General features: G+C 43.2%; 1 protein-coding gene across 2 annotated transcripts in view; it reads left to right on the top strand.

Annotated features, from left to right (window-relative positions):
* kat14 (lysine acetyltransferase 14) overlaps positions 1 to 20,184 on the top strand; it is a 57,656-nt gene that overhangs the window by 16,166 nt on the left and 21,306 nt on the right. The window contains exons 5-12 of one of the 2 annotated variants that reach the window (XM_080721871.1): positions 3,238 to 3,410; positions 7,176 to 7,324; positions 9,819 to 10,149; positions 11,434 to 11,612; positions 12,423 to 12,495; positions 13,860 to 14,068; positions 14,879 to 15,121; positions 15,906 to 16,039. In XM_080721871.1, the coding sequence (XP_080577997.1) occupies positions 3,238 to 3,410; positions 7,176 to 7,324; positions 9,819 to 10,149; positions 11,434 to 11,612; positions 12,423 to 12,495; positions 13,860 to 14,068; positions 14,879 to 15,121; positions 15,906 to 16,039 (1,491 nt within the window). Of the gene's footprint in view, positions 1 to 3,237; positions 3,411 to 7,175; positions 7,325 to 9,818; positions 10,150 to 11,433; positions 11,613 to 12,422; positions 12,505 to 13,859; positions 14,069 to 14,878; positions 15,122 to 15,905; positions 16,040 to 20,184 lie in introns of both variants that reach the window. The other variant, XM_080721870.1, reaches the window with a different exon arrangement.

The following is a 20,184-nucleotide window of genomic DNA, read 5'->3' as shown; positions in this document are numbered from 1 at the left end:
TGGCGTTTTGGTGTATTTTTGGACGTTTTCACGTGTCGCACTTTAACGAACTCCTCCTAGGGGGTTAATCGGATCAACTTCAAGTTCGCTCGGCATACTCAAGACACCTTAACAATGAAAAGTTATCAAAATCGTGAGTTTTCGTAAAACGGCGTGCCCGTGGCGAAGGGTCAAACTTCCTTCACCAAACAGGAAGTGCCCCCTCTTCTGATTGGTCCATACTTGATTGTTCCTTTTTTTGGCTGTTACTCTTCAACCGTTTATCCTACAGAGTTGTGGCTGGTATCATATGACTTGATTAAGAGTCCTTAACCTTAATTGACGCTTCCTTCGCCAAACAGGAAGTGCCCTTCACCAAACAGGAAGTGCCTCTATAACTCATGAACCGTTTGTCGTACAGACTTGCGGCTGGTGTCATAATTTTTTTTTTCTCAAAAAAAATTTTTCTCAATTTTTTTTTCTCAAAATTTTTTTTTCTCAAATTTTTTTTTCTCAAATTTTTTTTTTCTCAAAAATTTTTTTTTCTCAAATTTTTTTTTTCTCAATTTTTTTTTTCTCAAAAAATTTTTTTTTCTCAAAATTTTTTTTTTTCTCAAAACATTTTTTTTCTCAAAAATCTTTTTTCTCAAATTTTTTTTTTCTCAAATTTTTTTTTCTCAAATTTTTTTTTTCTCAATTTTTTTTTCTCAAAAATTTTTTTTTCTCAAATTTTTTTTTTCTCAAAAATGTTTTTCTCAAAAATTTTTTTTTCTCAAATTTTTTTTTTCTCAAATTTTTTTTTCTCAATTTTTTTTTCTCAAAAGTTTTTTTTTCTCAATTTTTTTTTCTCAAAATTTTTTTTTTCTCTAAAAAATTTTTTTCTCAAATTTTTTTTCTCAAAAATTTTTTTCTCAATTTTTTTTTTTCTCAACATTTTTTTTTGAGAAAAACTTTAAACTATCGTTAAAGTGCGACCCGTGATAACGGCCAAAAATGCGCCAAAACGCCACTAATTAGTCGAAATGGTTGACTTCCTGTTTGGTTTCTGATTGCCTGCTGGCCTTGTGACGTGGGTAGAGCTGCGAGGGCCCGGTCATTGCTGCTTGCAGCTTTAATTTACTTTTATGTTCTAAAATATAAAAAAAAATCTAAATCAGAAAATATAGTTTCACAATGTAATTCACCACTGGCCATGTGAATAATGACTGATGACCAAGCTCTTCAGAACACATCATACAGAGTCCACTTGCTGGTCAAGTGATCTGGAAACTACAATGATCTGGAAACTACAATGATCTGGAAACTACAATGATCTGGAAACTAAATGCATCCCCTGACAAATAATTGATATGGATTGTCTGGTGTTTCATTTGGGCCAGTATCCTGAAGTATTGTTGTATTGTTGTATTGTTTCTGCAGTGGTCACACAGTCTATTCTTCAGTATCCTGAAGTATTGTTGTATTGTTGTATTGTTTCTGCAGTGGTCACACAGTCTATTCTTCAGTATCCTGAAGTATTGTTGTATTGTTGTATTGTTTCTGCAGTGGCCAGTATCCTGAAGTATTGTTGTATTGTTGTATTGTTTCTGCAGTGGTCACACAGTCTATTCTTCAGTATCCTGAAGTATTGTTGTATTGTTGTATTGTTTCTGCAGTGGTCACACAGTCTATTCTCGCGTGGCCAGACTGTTGCCTCCGCAATTTGGTCAAATGCTCCCGGCATACAGTCTGGTAAACCGGGGAAGAAATGATGAGTGCGAGATGAAGCGGAAGTGAAGCCTCCTCGTCACTTCCGTTTCCATATCACATCGCACACATTTATCACTATATAAATAAAAATCATCTAAGCATGTTTAGCTTGCTGCTTAGCAGAAATGACATTTTAAAATATATTTTCTTGAACGGTGATGCACGTTTCCATTACTCGCCGTTAGGGAGCTGCTGTTCCAGACTCTATATAGCATTCAGAGATTGTGGTATAGTTTTCTGGCTACGCCAGACTACACAGTCTAGTCGTGAGTCCAGTGATATCATCATGGAGGCGTTGTTGATTAAAGGGCCACTTCACCTCTGGGACAACCAGATCTTATTTTATTGTTGTTTGGGACACCAACACAATCCTGAGTTATTTTTTGTGTTCAATCTGTATTTTGAGATGTTTTAGTATTTCAGCATGTACTAGTGATGTGTTTTGAGACATGAAGCAGGGACCCCATAGCTGAGAGTCTAGACTAGAGACATGAAGCAGGGACCCCTTAGCTGAGAGTCTAGACTAGAGACATGAAGCAGGGACCCCTTAGCTGAGAGTCTAGACTAGAGACATGAAGCAGGGACCCCTTAGCTGAGAGTCTAGACTAGAGACATGAAGCAGGGACCCCTTAGCTGAGAGTCTAGACTAGAGACATGAAGCAGGGACCCCCACTCCATATTGTATAACATTGTGCTGCTCTGCTCTTTTTCCACTCTACACCAAATATATTTGCCAAAAATAACAGATCTACAAGCTCATTGTGAACTACATGTGTATGAGTGTCTTTGTCTGTTTAACACACTGCTGCTATAAGCATCATGTGGATGTCAAGTCAAACTACAGTAATCATTTTAAGATCTGTTCTGAGTATTTAAATTGACCAGACTAGCAACAGGACAACAGAACTTAATAAGCTTCTATAAAATGAAGCATGGATTGGCATTTGGCTCACATTCACAGTGAAGGCAGTTGAGAACTTCAGGGAAACACTATTTTACCCCCCAAAAATTGGTGCAAAATACATTTCAGTCTTGTTTTTTGATTTAACCCCTGGAATCAGGTCTAAATGGGATTTATATTGACTGCTTGTCTGACACTGTACTGTGCTGTACTGTACTGTACTGTACTGTACTGTGCTGTGCTGCGCTGCGCTGTACTGTACTGTATGTAGGAAGAAGACCTCGACATGGTAGAGTACAGTGTTTATATTATATTGTACTGTATGTAGGAAGAAGACCTCGACATGGTGGAGTACAGTGTTTATATTATATTAACTGTACTGTATTAGGAAGAAGACCTCGACATGGATATAGTACAGTGTTAATATTATATTAACTGTACTGTACATACTGTATTAGGAAGAAGACCTCGACATGGTGGAGTACAGTCGCAGGGTGTTTCATATATTAACTGTACTGTACATACTGTATTAGGAAGAAGACCTCCACATGGTGGAGTACAGTCGCAGGGTGTTTCATATATTAACTGTACTGTACATACTGTATTAGGAAGAAGACCTCCACATGGTGGAGTACAGTCGCAGGGTGTCTCTCGGTGGGCAGTCCAGCGTTCTTCTGCTCTGGAGCTCAGGAGTTTGGAGAACCAGGCTGGTGGAAGCTGGTCCAGAACAGACCTCCCACCTTGAGACCTGAGCTGGATAAGAGCTCTGCTAAGGCTAAAGGTAACTCATTACTTACCTACCTACCTAACTACCTACCTAACTACCTAACTACCTACCAGACCTCCCACCCTGAGACCAGAGCTGGATAAGAGCTCTGCTAAGTCTAAAGGTAACTACCTAACTAACTACCTACCTACCTACCTACCTACCTACCTAACTAACTAACTAACTAACTAACTAACTAACTAACTAACTAACTAACTAACTAACTAACTAACTAACTAACTAACTAACTAACTAACTAACTACCTAACTAACTAACTAACTAACTAACTAACTACCTACCTACTTACCTAACTACCTACCTAACTAACTAACTAACAGACCTCCAACCCTGAGACCAGAACTGGATAAGAGATCTGCCAAGTCTAAAGGTAACTCATTAAAGGTCCATGAAACACAAAATCACTTTTTCTATAAATATATATTATATCAATGAGTCACTTGTGATAGGGAGCAGTGATATGGTTCAGTTTGCCTATAGCCTTGTGGATTCAGAGCTTTCTGCTGGTCTCTGCAGCTATTTCTGTTTACTTCCAGTTTCTAGAAGAAAAGAAAACTTTGGCGCCACTCATTAAATATTAGCTATCATTGTTCTAGAGTGCAATGTGACGTAGGCATATCTAATTAATATTAACGTTTGTTTAATATAGAGTTGTATCAAGGGGGGGCGTGGTTTCATTCTGCCCTTGTTGTGGCGTCTCGTTGTGTTGTTCAGAGCATAGACTGTAGGGCTGTCGCAGTGGGGCACTTGTTGATTAGATTCGGCAACTCCATGTTCTATAACCAGTTAAAATGTGCAGGTATTTTACAAAGAAGCTGTCTGAGCTTTTTTCCATGGACAGTTTGGACACACTTTCTCCAGCTTTGGACTGTTTACCACGGAACCGAAGAAGAAGGGACGCTAAGCTATCGCCGATAGCTATTTTCTGTGTAGTGTGTGTGTGTGTGTGTGTGTGTGTGCGTGCGTGTGTGTGTGTGTGTGTGTGTGTGTGTGTGTGTGTGTGTGTGTGCGCGCACACACACAACGTCCACACACGAAAAATAGCAGATCTACAAGCTCACAACGCGTCGCGAAAGTGACTCGTTGTGAGCTTGTATGTCAGCTACGTAGCTATGTAGCCGAGCTAAATAGCCGTACGGCTATTAGCTCGGCTACATAGCTGATATACAAGCTCACAACGTGTCACTTTCGCGACGCGTTGTGAGCTTGTAGATCTGCTATTTTTCGTGTGTGGACGTTGTGTGTGTGTGCGCGCGCACTGTCACGACGCACACACACACACACACACACACACACACACACACACACACACACACACACACACTACACAGAAAATAGCTATCGGCGATAGCTTAGCGTCCCTTCTTCTTCAGTTCCGTGGTAAACAGTCCAAAGCTGGAGAAAGTGTGTCCATGGATAAATGCTCAGCCAGCTTCTTTGTAAAATACCTGCACATTTTAATTGGTTACAGAACATGGCGTTGCCGAATCTTTATAGTTTTTACACCTCCAATGGCTGGTTTTAAAAAATGTTTCCGAAATGGAAAAGCAACAAGTGCCCACTGCTGACAGCTTCGGTCTCTAAGAAGACGCATTACTCCGCCCCCTCCCCCCACAACGGCAGATAACCACGCCTACATTTTAGAAATCTTTTCATGTTCTGAAATCCCATAAAACAAATTAGAGGCGGGGTTTCTTATCCCTTTAACTAACATTAACCAACCAACCAATCTGGTGTGGATAAAGGCTCAGCCAAGGTCCAAAGGTAACTAGCTAACTAACTAGCTAACTAGCTAGCTAGCTAACTAACTAGCTAGCTAGCTAGCTAACTAACTAACTAACTAACTAACTAACTAACTAACTAACTAACTAACTAACTAACTAACTAACTAACTAACTAGCTAGCTAGCTAGCTAGCTAGCTAGCTAGCTAGCTAACTAACTAACTAACTAACTAACTAACTAACTAACTAATGTTAACCAACCAACAAACCAACCTGATGTGAGCAAAGGCTCTGCCAAATATTGTACTTTTACTCCACTACATTTATTTGAAAACTCAAGTCACTACCGTAGTTACTGGCAGATATTCATTATTATATGTCACTACCGTAGTTACTGGCAGATATTCATTATTATATTGTAAAACAGACATTAACCACTTAAACACAGGCTATTTGAAAAGAGTTTGGTACTTTTGATAACAATACTTTTGTACTTTTAATCTAGTCAATTTGAAATTCTGGACTTTTACTTGTAACAGAGTATTTCTAAATTGCAGTATTGATAGTTTTACCTCCCCTGATCAGGTTGTAAAGCAGCAGTAGACCTGTTGTATTGATCACTGATCAGACCTTAAAGCAGCAGTAGATATGTTGTATTGATCATTGATCAGGCCTTAAAGCAGCATTCTACCTGTTGTATTGATCATTGATCAGGCCTTAAAGCAGCAGTAGATATGTTGTATTGATCATTGATCAGGCCTTAAAGCAGCATTCTATAGCTAGTTCCATTCCTTGATTCTGATTGGCTGGTTTCCCTTTAATTGCTGTGGTATATGAGACTATAACCCCCACCTTGAATCAGTTTATATCAAAGCCCGGTGCGTTATTTCTTTCCACAGTGCTGTGAGGCTGAACTAGAGAAGCGAGCGTTTGATTTCCTCTAAAATCCTGCCGTGCGGGTGTTTCTAAGCACCGCCCGCATAAATCTGGATGAAAATAAACATGTGTATGGATTGAATATGGTTCTTAACTCATTTAGTGCCCATGAAATTAACGGATTATAAAGTCCACGATGCCACCTTCAGGCTGGCATCACCGCCGTTATCTTATTTTGAAGGCCAGAAGTCCACAGCGCAATCGCTTCCGGTCTGACGTCATCGGATCGTGCGCCGGAACCGATCCGTGTCCACGTGGAGTTGTGTAATGGCCGACCGGGAGCTTTTATAACTGTGTAACATAAGCGAGCATCTGCCTCCATCCTAGCTTCTAAAGTGTAGTTTTGAGATAATGGACATTAAAGATGAGATCCCCCGTCCACCTCAATGTTATGGATGGGACTATTTTGTGCTCGTGGAGCCGTGATGATGCGAAATCAGCGACGGATTTCGTCTCCGGACCTCCTGCCATTCTTCTCGGTAATGTACTCGCCGACGTGACGTGACTTTATAAACACACACTGGCTTCCGTTCCTGGGATGTGGCTGGCAAACAAGGAAATGTCTCTTCCTGGTGGCGGAGATGTTTACTTTTTAGAAAAAACGTTTTAGAAAAGCAATAAGCCACGCGAGGCTTGTGGTTACCTGTATTTTACACCGGCTGAGAGGGTTGGAGACACTCGGCTGCGCCTTGTGTCTCCCTACGCCTCTCAGCCGGTGTAAAATACCAGGTAACCACTTGCTTCAGTAGACCCCATCATCACAGTGGAGGGTTAGGGTTAGGGTCTGTATTGATCAGATCATTGATCTCTCCAGGTCTTAAAGCAACAGTAGACCCCATCATCACAGTAGAAGGGTTAGTGTATGTATTGATCATTGATCTCTCCTAGGTCTTAAAGCAACAGTAGACCCCATCATCACAGTGGAGGGTTAGGGTTAGTGTATGTATTGATCAGATCATTGATCTCTCCAGGTCTTAAAGCAACAGTAGACCCCATCATAACGGTGGAGGGTCTGAGGAAGCGAGGTGCTCCTCGCAGCAACCCAGCAGAGAGCGCCATGCAGCTGAAGGAGAAACGCTCTGATCCTGTATCTCCTCTCCTAGGTGTTAGAGCAGCAGTAGACCCCATCATCACAGTAGAAGGTCTGAGGAAGCGAGGTGCTCCTCGCAGCAACCCAGCAGAGAGCGCCATGCAGCTGAAGGAGAAACGCTCTCGCACGCAGGAGGCCAAGGACATCCGGAGGGCGCAGAAGGTACGTTCTGACCGGACACTGTACATCTGTTAATGTTCTGACCTTACACTGTACATCTGTTAATGTTCTGACCTTACACTGTACATCTGTTAATGTTCTGTCCTTACACTGTACATCTGTTAATGTTCTGACCTTACACTGTACACTGTTAATGTTATGACCTTACACTGTACATCTGTTAATGTTCTGACCTTACACTGTACATCTGTTAATGTTCTGACCTTACACTGTACATCTGTTAATGTTCTGACCTTACACTGTACATCTGTTAATGTTATGACCTCACACTGTACATCTGTTAATGTTCTGACCTTACACTGTACATCTGTTAATGTTCTGACCTTACACTGTACACTGTTAATGTTCTGACCTTACACTGTACATCTGTTAATGTTATGACCTTACACTGTACATCTGTTAATGTTCTGACCTTACACTGTACACTGTTAATGTTCTGACCTTACACTGTACATCTGTTAATGTTATGACCTTACACTGTACATCTGTTAATGTTCTGACCTTACACTGTGCACTGTTAATGTTCTGACCTTACACTGTACATCTGTTAATGTTATGACCTTACACTGTACATCTGTTAATGTTCTGACCTTACACTGTACATCTGTTAATGTTCTGACCTTACACTGTACATCTGTTAATGTTCTGACCTTACACTGTACATCTGTTAATGTTCTGACCTTACACTGTAAATCTGTTAATGTTCTGACCTCACACTGTACACATCTGTTAATGTTGTGGCCTTACACTGTAAATCTGTTAATGTTGTGACCTTACACTGTACATCTGTTAATGTTCTGACCTCACACTGTACATCTGTTAATGTTCTGACCTCACACTGTACATCTGTTAATGTTCTGACCTCACACTGTACATCTGTTAATATTGTGACCTTACACTGTACACATCTGTTAATGTTGTGACCTTACACTGTACATCTGTTAATGTTGTGACCTTACACTGTACATCTGTTAATGTTCTGACCTTACACTGTACATCTGTTAATGTTCTGACCTCACACTGTACATCTGTTAATGTTCTGACCTTACACTGTACATCTGTTAATGTTCTGACCTCACACTGTACATCTGTTAATGTTCTGACCTTACACTGTACACCTGTTAATGTTGTGACCTTACACTGTACACCTGTTAATGTTGTGACCTTACACTGTACATCTGTTAATGTTGTGACCTTACACTGTACACCTGTTAATGTTGTGACCTTACACTGTACATCTGTTAATGTTCTGACCTGACACTGTACACCTGCCTAGCATGCTGATATTCTGAACATCGTCGTATACATTATGTACTGATACTAAAATAACAGATCTACAAGCTCACAGTGAGTGATATTTTACATCTGAAGTGATTTGGTGTAGAAAAAAATAGCAGTCCAATAACAAAGCCAAAGGTGAAGTTTACCAAGTATTGAGTCTTTAAGTGGTTAAAATGTCTGGCGATAAACATACGATAACATGAATTTACATGAATTCACCATTGATGACAGTGCAGTCAAACAAGTCTAAAGCAGTGTGGGTCATCTATTTTCAAGTACATTGAGTTTTATATTATTTTTATTTTAACAAGTTTATTTTCTGGAAAATCAATTAGTGTTGAATGTGTCATAAATGTCAAATCTAGCAAATTACTTGGATTACAAATTGTTTCATTGCCAGAATAGAAATGGAAGGCCAAGTCATAAAAGAATGCACTCATCTTTTCATACGTTATGTGGAAATAAAGCAAATAAAAGAAAAGTTATCAACTGGCTACATTACAACAGGTTCTCCCTGGTCTGCCTAACCCTAACCCTAACCCTGGTCTAAAGAAACATGTTCAGCTTTTCAGAAAACCATTAGGATTTAGAAGATTATATTTATCACATCTTAACCCATTTAGGCCTAGGATTATTGAATGCTTTAACTGTTGAAAATAGCAGATCTACAAGCTCTGCTTTTAGATCTGGTTGTGAAAATGTGTGAAAATGTATGCAAATCTTTGAACATATTTATTTTTGAAGCGAACGTTTGTAACTCAAATGTTGCTTCTGGGAGGTCCCTGGAACTAAATATTTTGAGATGGGGGTCCGTGGCCAAATACATATCATTTTGGGGGTCCTTCACATGAAAAGGTTTGAGAACCACTGACATAGTAGTCTCTCAAGAACAGACTAACTGAGCTCCAGTTGAGTGAAAAGGACCTTTTCTTTGACGATGGCTGGCCAGATTGCTGACATAGAAACATATTTTTTTTTTTCAAAAAAAAACCTTAGAAGGATTCAAAAGACACTTATAGAATTGGGTCAAAATTTTAATTTTCACAATTTTTCAAAAATAGCAGATCTACAAGCTCGTAGCTTGTAGATCTGCTATTTTTCAATAGTTAAAGCATAAAATAATAATACACAATAATGTGTGCCCGTTCTGAAATAAATGTTTTAATAAAGATGTTTTGTTGCTCTGCTCCTTCAGGAGGCTGCGGGTGGAGGAGGGGGAGGAGCCTATGCAGACCGAAGCTCCTCCTCCACTCCTGTTAAACTGGGAGGAGGAGGCGGAGCCTCAGGGTGTCGTGGCGGCGGTGGGGGGGTCACAGCGCGTCGCTCCGACCTCCTGGAGAAAGGAGAGGTGATCGATTTCTCCTCGCTCAGCTCCTCCGACCGCACGCCCATGACCAGCCCCTCCCCCTCGCCCTCGCCAGACTTCTCTGCCCCCGGGACCCCCGCCTCGCACTCGGCCACGCCCAGTCTGCTGTCAGAGGCCGACCTCATCCCTGACGTGATGCCCCCCCAGGCCCTGTTCCATGGTGAGTCCTTATATGGTCATATCATGACCTTATATGGTCATATCATCCTCCCCAGGCCCTGTTCCATGGTGAGTCCTTATATGGTCATATCATGACCTTATATGGTCATATCATCCCCCCCAGGCCCTGTTCCATGGTGAGTCCTTATATGGTCATATTATGACCTTATATGGTCATATCATCCCCCCCAGGCCCTGTTCCATGGTGAGTCCTTATATGGTCATATTATGACCTTATATGGTCATATCATCCCCCCAGGCCCTGTACCACGGTGAGTCACTGTTATGTCCTTATATGGTCATATCATCCCTGATGTCATGCCCCCCCAGGCCCTGTTCCATGGTGAGTCCTTATATGGTCATATCATGACCTTATATGGTCATATCATCCCCCACAGGCCCTGTTCCATGGTGAGTCCTTATATGGTCATATTATGACCTTATATGGTCATATCATCCCCCCCAGGCCCTGTTCCATGGTGAGTCCTTATATGGTCATATTATGACCTTATATGGTCATATCATCCCCCACAGGCCCTGTTCCATGGTGAGTCCTTATATGGTCATATTATGACCTTATATGGTCATATCATCCCCCCCAGGCCCTGTTCCACGGTGAGTCCTTATATGGTCATATTATGACCTTATATGGTCATATCATCCCCCACAGGCCCTGTTCCACGGTGAGTCCTTATATGGTCATATCATAACCTTATATGGTCATATCATAACCTTATATGGTCATAGCATCCCCCCCAGTCCCTGTACCACGGTGAGTCACTGTTATGACCTTATATGGTCATATCATCCCTGACGTGATGCCCCCCCAGGCCCTGTTCCATGGTGAATCCTTATATGGTCATATCATAACCTTATATGGTCATATCATAACCTTATATGGTCATATCATCCCTGACGTCATGCCCCCCCAGGCCCTGTTCCACGGTGAGTCACTGTTATGACCTTATACGGTCATATCACAGGCCCTGTTCCACGGTGAGTCACTGTCATTATGACCTCATCATGACGTCGTTCCACAGTCCTTGGGATAATAAAGGTATCTATCTATCTATCTATCTATGGACTGTAAAAAATGAATGGACAGCTAGGGATAGCATAGGATGATATGAAAATGTCATGTCACAGTTTTTAAGATTTACAATATTACCAAGATAATGGAATTATCCCCAACATCCATTATCCTGGGGCAGAGACATCGGGAAAAACTCGGGAAACTGGGGTCTTGGCAGTCAATGAGTTAACTCATTAACTCCCTCTCCTCCAGATGATGAGGAGATGGACGCGGAGGGAATGATCGACCCGGGCATGGAGTACCTCCCCCCGCCCAGCGGGGGCGCTGCCACCCTGCTCCTCCAGCGCAAGAAGCTCCGCCCCCTGGCGGGCGGCTCGGCGGCGGCCATGGCACACATCAAGAGAGAGGCGGAGAGCGAGGAGGACGACGAGGTACTCTTAAAACTGACCTTTTTACTGTCAGACGGAATAAAAACTACTCTACGATGAAGAAAACTAAGAATAAATATAGTGACGATTTCGTCAACACATTTAAAACTAGACTAAAATGTAACCCCTTAAAGGACAACTGCGCCCTAAATCACATCTAGGCACATTTTCCTACTTATATTGATCCAAAATGACTGTCCATGGGGTCTATTAGGCAGAAATGCTCCTGTTGTCCAGTTTCCCCAGCAGAACCTAGCAACTCTCCTAGTATAGAGTGGAGCCTATAAGCCTATCACTTTTACGCTATTTGTTGCGGTCAATAGTGATTTCTTTTTTCATGAATGTGTTACTAGTTGTCATTACAAACACATCCATGCCTTGGTTGTCCAACACAAGCCATCACAATCTCATGAATAATGTTTTGGTGTGAGCATTCGGCACAACTGCCAATCAAAGTGACTGTACTGGCCAATCACAGGGCATCTTTTACGGGACTTGGCAAAACACATAAAAGCATAACATCTGTTTAGCAGAGTGTGATGGCTTGTGTGGGACAACGATGGCATGGATGTGTTTGTAATGACAACTACTAACGATTTTTTTAGGGTTAGGGTTAGCTTTCTCCAAAGCTTGTAGATCAGCTTGTAGATCAGCTAAGTGTAAATTTGCCATTACAATGAATACATTTATATAGTCCACTAAATCAACTGTAGATTTAGTCAACTAAAATGTTATGATATGTAGTCTAGACTGGACTAACAATAAACGATTAAAACTCAAAAGACTGAAACTAAATGAACAAACCAACCCTAGGAGGAGGCGGCGCGACGGAGATGCTGCCAGCAAGACTTGGAAGAGCGCCGGCGCCACCTGCTGACGCTAGGAGGTAGGAATGGTAATAATTAATCTATTAGCGATTAATTGTCGTTAAGAAGTTATTCTGTGTCCAGCTCGTTGACGCTCGTTAACCCTCTAAGGCCCACGGTTGTAATATTACAACGTTTGTATTTTATCCAAAAAAAGGTTTAAATCATTTTATTTTAGCTCCCCCTACCACCTAAACACCACCATTGGATTCTATTGTTTAGTATTACAATGCCATTGGCCACAATATTTGCATATAAATACCCCCCACAGGGGCTGACATTCACACCCGCCACACCCGCTGAAATTCCAGAGTTTTGACGAACAACATCTCACTTTTTCATGGAAGCTATACCTCAAAAAAACATAAGTAAAATGCCTGTACTATTCTTTTTGGTGATCATTAGAATGTCTAGAACATGTACATATGTTATTATTTTGAAAAATATCCCCCATATGTAAATTAGAGCATGATTTATGATTTTTGATTTATGGCTATAAAATCTTACAAAAACATTTTTTTGAAAAAAACATAGCCGCGGCAGAACCCCCTGAACCCCGGTACTGCCGTGCAATCAGCGTTTTATTTATAAACATATTTTAAAAAACAAACACACCAAATGATAAACAACGCGCGCGGGTCGTTCAGTGCAAGCCAGCAGGACGTGCACACACTACGTGTTTGGGCGGCCACTTACTTAGAAGCTGCTGCTGGCTGTATTTCTGCCGTTCATTTGCATGGAGCGAGATGGGGTAATCCGCGAGAAAAAACAGCGTTCGAAAGTACATTACGTCCTCGTCGCACGCACATCGATCTAATTCCATGTATTCCACTCATTCCGAAGCCTTGATTTCGCCTGTCGTCTGGTCGAAAAAGACGGGGGATGGGCTAAACCAGGCTGCAGCACACACAGTGAAGGGGAACGTAATGGCCGCTCGTGGAGCCAGTGGCAGAGCCAGCCGATGACGTCATCACGTTTCTGACGTGATCGGATTGCACAACGTCTCTTAAAGAGACAGAGCACGACCTGCGACTGTATTTTTCAAAAAATTATGATTAATTTCATAAATTACGGGGAAGTACGGGAATAGACGATTGGCTGATGGGACCCAGTAGGAAGTCCGAGGGAGTGCGGCCAGGCTTAGAAGGTGTTAATAGGACTCCTACAACACCATCTGATTTTTTTCAATTTTTTATTTCAAGTATTTCTTAATGCGGGCCTTAGAGGGTTAATGTGATATACATCAAGGCAGTTATACTGTATTTCTCTTTTTCGGTTTTGGATGAGAATTTTCCTTTTGGCCCTAAAAACGCTGCTTGTTAATTGGTCGATAAGGACCGAGGGATAATTCAATGAATGAATCTGTAACATGCATCCTTACCAGGAGGAGGAGGAGGGGCCTCGGCAATGGAGATGATGCGGCGCGGTGGGGCCGGGGTCCCGGGACATCATCTCCTAGGTGACAAAGGGGAGGGGCTTGGGGGCGTGGCCGCCCGGAGCCACACCCACTACGCTCCGCTCAGCCTCTATGAGGAGAGGATGCTGCTGAGGAGGCTGGACGCCTGTCCTCTGGCCCTGGCCGTCACCCCACAGGTAGGATGTTTATAACTGTTGGAATGCCACTCCACAGGTAGATCTTTATACCTGTTGGAATGCCACTCCACAGGTAGATGTTTATAACTGTTGAATGCCACTCCACAGGTAGATGTTTATACCTGCACTCCACAGGTAGATGTTGATACCTGTTGGAATGCCACTCCACAGGTAGGATGTTTATAACTGTTGAATGCCACCCCACAGGTAGATGTTTATAACTGTTGGAATGCCACTCCACAGGTAGATGTTTATACCTGTTGAATGCCACCCCACAGGTAGATGTTTATTTATACCTGTTGAATGCCACTCCACAGGTAGATGTTTATAACTGTTGGAATGCCACTCCACAGGTAGATGTTTATACCTTGCACTCCACAGGTAGATGTTTATACCTGTTGAATGCCACCCCACAGGTAGGGTGTTTATAACTGTTGGAATGCCACCCCACAGGTAGATGTTTATACCTGTTGGAATGCCACCCCACAGGTAGATGTTTATACCTGTTGAATGCCACTCCACAGGTAGATGTTTATACCTGTTGAATGCCACTCCACAGGTAGATGTTTATACCTGTTGAATGCCACTCCACAGGTAGGATGTTTATGTTTATACCTGTTGGAATGCCACTCCACAGGTAGATGTTTATACCTGTTGGAATGCCACTCCACAGGTAGATGTTTATACCTGTTGGAATGCCACTCCACAGGTAGATTTTTACACCTGTTGGAATGCCACTCCACAGGTAGGTTTATTGTTGTCTGTAAATCACTTTGATTATTAATGTAATATGAATCATAATCCTTTCAGGCCAAGCGTCTCCACAGGAAGCTGCTGGTTCGCCAGGCCAAGCGGCAGCGAGGGCTCCCCCTGCTGGATGTGGACCGTGCGGTCGCCGCCACGCTCAGCCTGGTGGGCGGGATCTACGGGGCCCAGGGGGCGGGGGGGATCTACGGGGGCCAGGGGGCGGGGTTACCGCAAGGAGGCCCCGCCTCTTCCTCTCTGAAGTACTGCACAGACAGCCAGGACCTGCGCATCCTCGACCGCTTCCAGGTGACGCTCACTTCCACTACTTTAACTCTTCTAGTGCCAAAAAGACACTCCATTCTACCACTTTAACTCTTCTAGTGCCAAAAAGACTCTCCATTCTACCACTTTAACTCTTCTAGTGCCAAAAAGACGCTCCATTCTACCACTTTAATGTGGTTATAAAACAATCTCATAAACATTGACCAGTATGTCTAATCGGACTGATAATGGCCGGGGAACTGGAAGTTCCGGAATGAAAAGAGCATGTTTTGCTAAAATCCGTTTGTTTATATCTATTGGTTCCTATCGTAAACATTTTTTATAAATATCTCTGCGGCCGTTGGTCTGTTTTGCATGTGTTTTTTCTTTATTTGTTCATGAACGTGGAACGCTGCGCACACGCGTAGTGCGAGATCTGTGCACAACCGAGCCCGGATCGCACACGCGAGCTCACGCTAAGGAATTAATCTATAAAAACTAAATGTGCGTTAGCTGACACTATGGACACAATGGAACTGTTTTAGAGCTTATCCGTGGCTCATAATGGAGATGCACTGTAGAAAACTGATCAACATCTTTTGTGTATTTTTAAAACAACATTTTTAAGTCCAATCTTAATTACTTCCTGTCAAACAAACAAAAAAAATGATCTTCAGTACCTGGAAGGTGATAAAACTGTGACTATAAATATATATACAGTATATTTATATGTTAATATTAAACAGTTTGTGACTCAGTAATCTATTGATTCATGGATATATATATATATATATATATAATATGTTAATATTATGTTTGATGCTTTCAGACATCGCTGTCGACCAGGAGAGGGATCCATCACGGCTCTGTGTCGTTCTGGCATCGACTGATGGGGTCTGATGCCGGTCAGCACCAGAGCATCAAGAGTCCTTACACCGCCCGCATGCTCCGCCCCTTTATCAGGTATTACACCACCCGTATGCTCCGCCCCTTTATCAGGTATTACGCCGCCCGTATGCTCCGCCCCTTTATCAGGTATTACACCACCCGTATGCTCCGCCCCTTTATCAGGTATTACACCGCCCGTATGCTCCGCCCCTTTATCAGGTATTACACCACCCGTATGCTCCGCCTTTTTATCAGGTATTCATTACACCACCCGTATGCTCCGCCCCTTTATCAGGTATTACACCACCCTTATGCTCCGCCCCTTTATCAGGTATTACACCACCCGTATGCTCCGCCCCTTTATCAGGTATTACACCGCCCGTATGCTCCGCCCCTTTATCAGGTATTACACCACCCGTATGCTCCGCCCCTTTATCAGGTATTACACCACCCGTATGCTCCGCCCCTTTATCAGGTATTACACCACCCTTATGCTTTGCCCCTTTATCAGGTATTACACCACCCGTATGCTCCGCCCATTTATCAGGTATTCATTACACCACCCGTATGCTCCGCCCCTTTATCAGGTATTCATTACACCACCCTTATGCTCCGCCCCTTTATCAGGTATTACACCGCCCGTATGCTCCGCCCCTTTATCAGGTATTACACCAGCCGTATGCTCCGCCCATTTATCAGGTATTACACCACCCGTATGCTCCGCCCCTTTATCAGGTATTCATTACACCACCCGTATGCTCCGCCCCTTTATCAGGTATTACACCACCCGTATGCTCCGCCCCTTTATCAGGTATTTATTACACCACCCGTATGCTCCGCCCCTTTATCAGGTATTCATTACACCACCCGTATGCTCATTACACCACCCGTATGCTCCGCCCCTTTATCAGGTATTCATTACACTGCCCGTATGCGTATGGGCGGCTGTAGCTCAGGAGGTAGAGTGGGTTGGCCAATGCTCCATGGGTCAGCGGTTCAAATCCCAGCTTCTCCTGTCTACATGTCGAAGTGTCCTTGGGCAAGACACTGAACCCCAAGTTGCTCCCGGTGAGCAGGTTGGTGCCTTGCATGGTTTCCACCGCCACCGGTGTATGAATGTGTGTGTGAATGGGTGAATGTAATGCACATTGTAAAGCGCTTTGGATAAAAAGCGCTAAATGCACCATTTACCATTTACCATTTATGCTCCGCCCCTTTATCAGGTATTTATTACACCACCCGTATGCTCCACCCATTTATCAGGTATTTATAGTCCCTACACCGCCTGCATGCTCCAACCACGAGACACCGCAACGCGAGCTAAAGTGAGCGAGTCGCCGTGTCGAGTGGTGCGAAGCCTGCTCGATCCGACTCAGCGCCGTTCGAGTTACGTTACGATAGAGACAGAATAGGAACTAATGATTGGGGGTGGAGCTATCTTCCACTATCACACGTTTCCAGCCAACAGAACAGAAAAGAACAGGACAGCCCCTTGGTTTGTAGGTTGGTTTTTAACAGTGTGAATGTAATGTTTCTCTCTAGGAGGTTGTTTTAACAGTGTAACTGTACCACATGTTTCTATAGAAGTTATTTATAATCTCTCCATCTGGTCTTTGATCTGCCACGGGGTCTCCTCCCAGTGGGACGTGCATCGAGGACCTTCCTAGGAAGGCGCTCGGGGGGCATCCGTACTAGATGCCCGAACCACCTAAGCTGACTCCTTTCCAAGTGAAGGAGCAGCGGTTCTTCTCCAAGTCTCTCTCGGGTGATTGAACTTCTCACCCTATCTCTAAGGGAGATACCAGCCACCCTTCTGAGAAAACTCATTCCGGCCGCTTGTACCCGAGACCTTATACTTTCGGTCATGACCCACACTTCATGACCATAGGTGAGAGTGGGAACGAAGATTGCTCGAAAGACAGAGAGCTTTGCCTTACGGCTAGGAGTTATTTTAACAGTGTACCACATGTTTCTATAGGAGTTATTTTAACAGTGTAACTGTACCACATGTTTCTATAGAAGTTATTTTAACAGTGTACCACATGTTTCTATAGAAGTTATTTTAACAGTGTACCACATGTTTCTATAGAAGGTTATTTTAACAGTGTACCACATGTTTCTATAGAAGGTTATTTTAACAGTGTACCACATGTTTCTATAGAAGGTTATTTTAACAGTGTACCACATGTTTCTATAGAAGTTATTTTAACAGTGTACCACATGTTTCTATAGGAGTTATTTTAACAGTGTAACTGTACCACATGTTTCTATAGGAGTTATTTTAACAGTGTACCACATGTTTCTATAGAAGTTATTTTAACAGTGTACCACATGTTTCTATAGGAGTTATTTTAACAGTGTACCACATGTTTCTATAGGAGTTATTTTAACAGTGTACCACATGTTTCTATAGAAGTTATTTTAACAGTGTACCACATGTTTCTATAGGAGTTATTTTAACAGTGTAACTGTACCACATGTTTCTATAGGAGTTATTTTAACAGTGTAACACATGTTTAGGATGTTATTTTAACAGTGTACCACATGTTTAGGAGGTTATTTTAACAGTGTACCACATGTTTCTATAGGAGTTATTTTAACAGTGTACCACATGTTTCTATAGAAGTTATTTTAACAGTGTACCACATGTTTCTATAGAAGTTATTTTAACAGTGTACCACATGTTTCTATAGAAGGTTATTTTAACAGTGTACCGCATGTTTCTATAGGAGTTATTTTAACAGTGTAACTGTACCACATGTTTCTATAGGAGTTATTTTAACAGTGTACCACATGTTTCTATAGAAGTTATTTTAACAGTGTACCACATGTTTCTATAGTGTAAAAAAACATCACAAGGATGCAGCTGGGACGTATCATCAGTGATGTAGCCTGGGGTCGACGGGTGTTTCGGGTCTCGCAACATCATACACCCTCGCCCAGGTGACCCAGCCGGGGTTGATCAAGTCCCGACTTACGTCCCAGTAGCTATCCACGATCAGTCCTATTAGGGAAAGACAGGGTCACTCAATGTGCAGCACCGGAACTACTCTGCCAGGATTGGGGAGCCATTCTGGCGCGTGGAAGAACTAGGCTCTATGGGTTGACTCCTGGCCGGGCTCCTCCTACGTCTTACCAGGTCCTCTCCTGCTCTCACCAGGTTCAGAACCTGTGCGTTGCACCAGACCCCAATCCAAACATTCCATTCAGCTGCTGCAGTTGAATGGCCCTCCTAAAGGCCTCACCGTGGATTTGTTGGGCTTCTTCCTCACGGAAGACACAGGCTGGGGCGCTAACCCAACCTGCTCCCGGGTGCCGTCTAAATTCCGGCCGTCAACCGAGTCTCCGGTGGTCACCAAACTATTCCTGGTTGTCACATAGTCTATTCCTATGAGCCACTATAAATAGAACTAATAGTGTAAAAAAACATCACAAGGATGCAGCTGGGACGTATCATCAGTGATGTAGCCTGGGGTCGACGGGTGTTTCGGGTCTCGCAACATCATACACCCTCGCCCAGGTGACCCAGCCGGGGTTGATCAAGTCCCGACTTACGTCCCAGTAGCTATCCACGATCAGTCCTATTAGGGAAAGACAGGGTCACTCAATGTGCAGCACCGGAACTACTCTGCCAGGATTGGGGAGCCATTCTGGCGCGTGGAAGAACTAGGCTCTATGGGTTGACTCCTGGCCGGGCTCCTCCTACGTCTTACCAGGTCCTCTCCTGCTCTCACCAGGTTCAGAACCTGTGCGTTGCACCAGACCCCAATCCAAACATTCCATTCAGCTGCTGCAGTTGAATGGCCCTCCTAAAGGCCTCACCGTGGATTTGTTGGGCTTCTTCCTCACGGAAGACACAGGCTGGGGCGCTAACCCAACCTGCTCCCGGGTGCCGTCTAAATTCCGGCCGTCAACCGAGTCTCCGGTGGTCACCAAACTATTCCTGGTTGTCACATAGTCTATTCCTATGAGCCACTATAAATAGAACTAATAGTGTAAAAAAACATCACAAGGATGCAGCTGGGACGTATCATCAGTGATGTAGCCTGGGGTCGACGGGTGTTTCGGGTCTCGCAACATCATACACCCTCGCCCAGGTGACCCAGCCGGGGTTGATCAAGTCCCGACTTACGTCCCAGTAGCTATCCACGATCAGTCCTATTAGGGAAAGACAGGGTCACTCAATGTGCAGCACCGGAACTACTCTGCCAGGATTGGGG

The sequence above is a fragment of the Nannobrachium achirus genome (assembly GCF_963921795.1).
Source record: "Nannobrachium achirus genome assembly, chromosome: 3".
Lineage (NCBI taxonomy): Eukaryota > Metazoa > Chordata > Actinopteri > Myctophiformes > Myctophidae > Nannobrachium > Nannobrachium achirus.
Note: the sequence above shows the minus strand (reverse complement) of the source record. Positions and strands in the feature narration are given on the sequence as shown.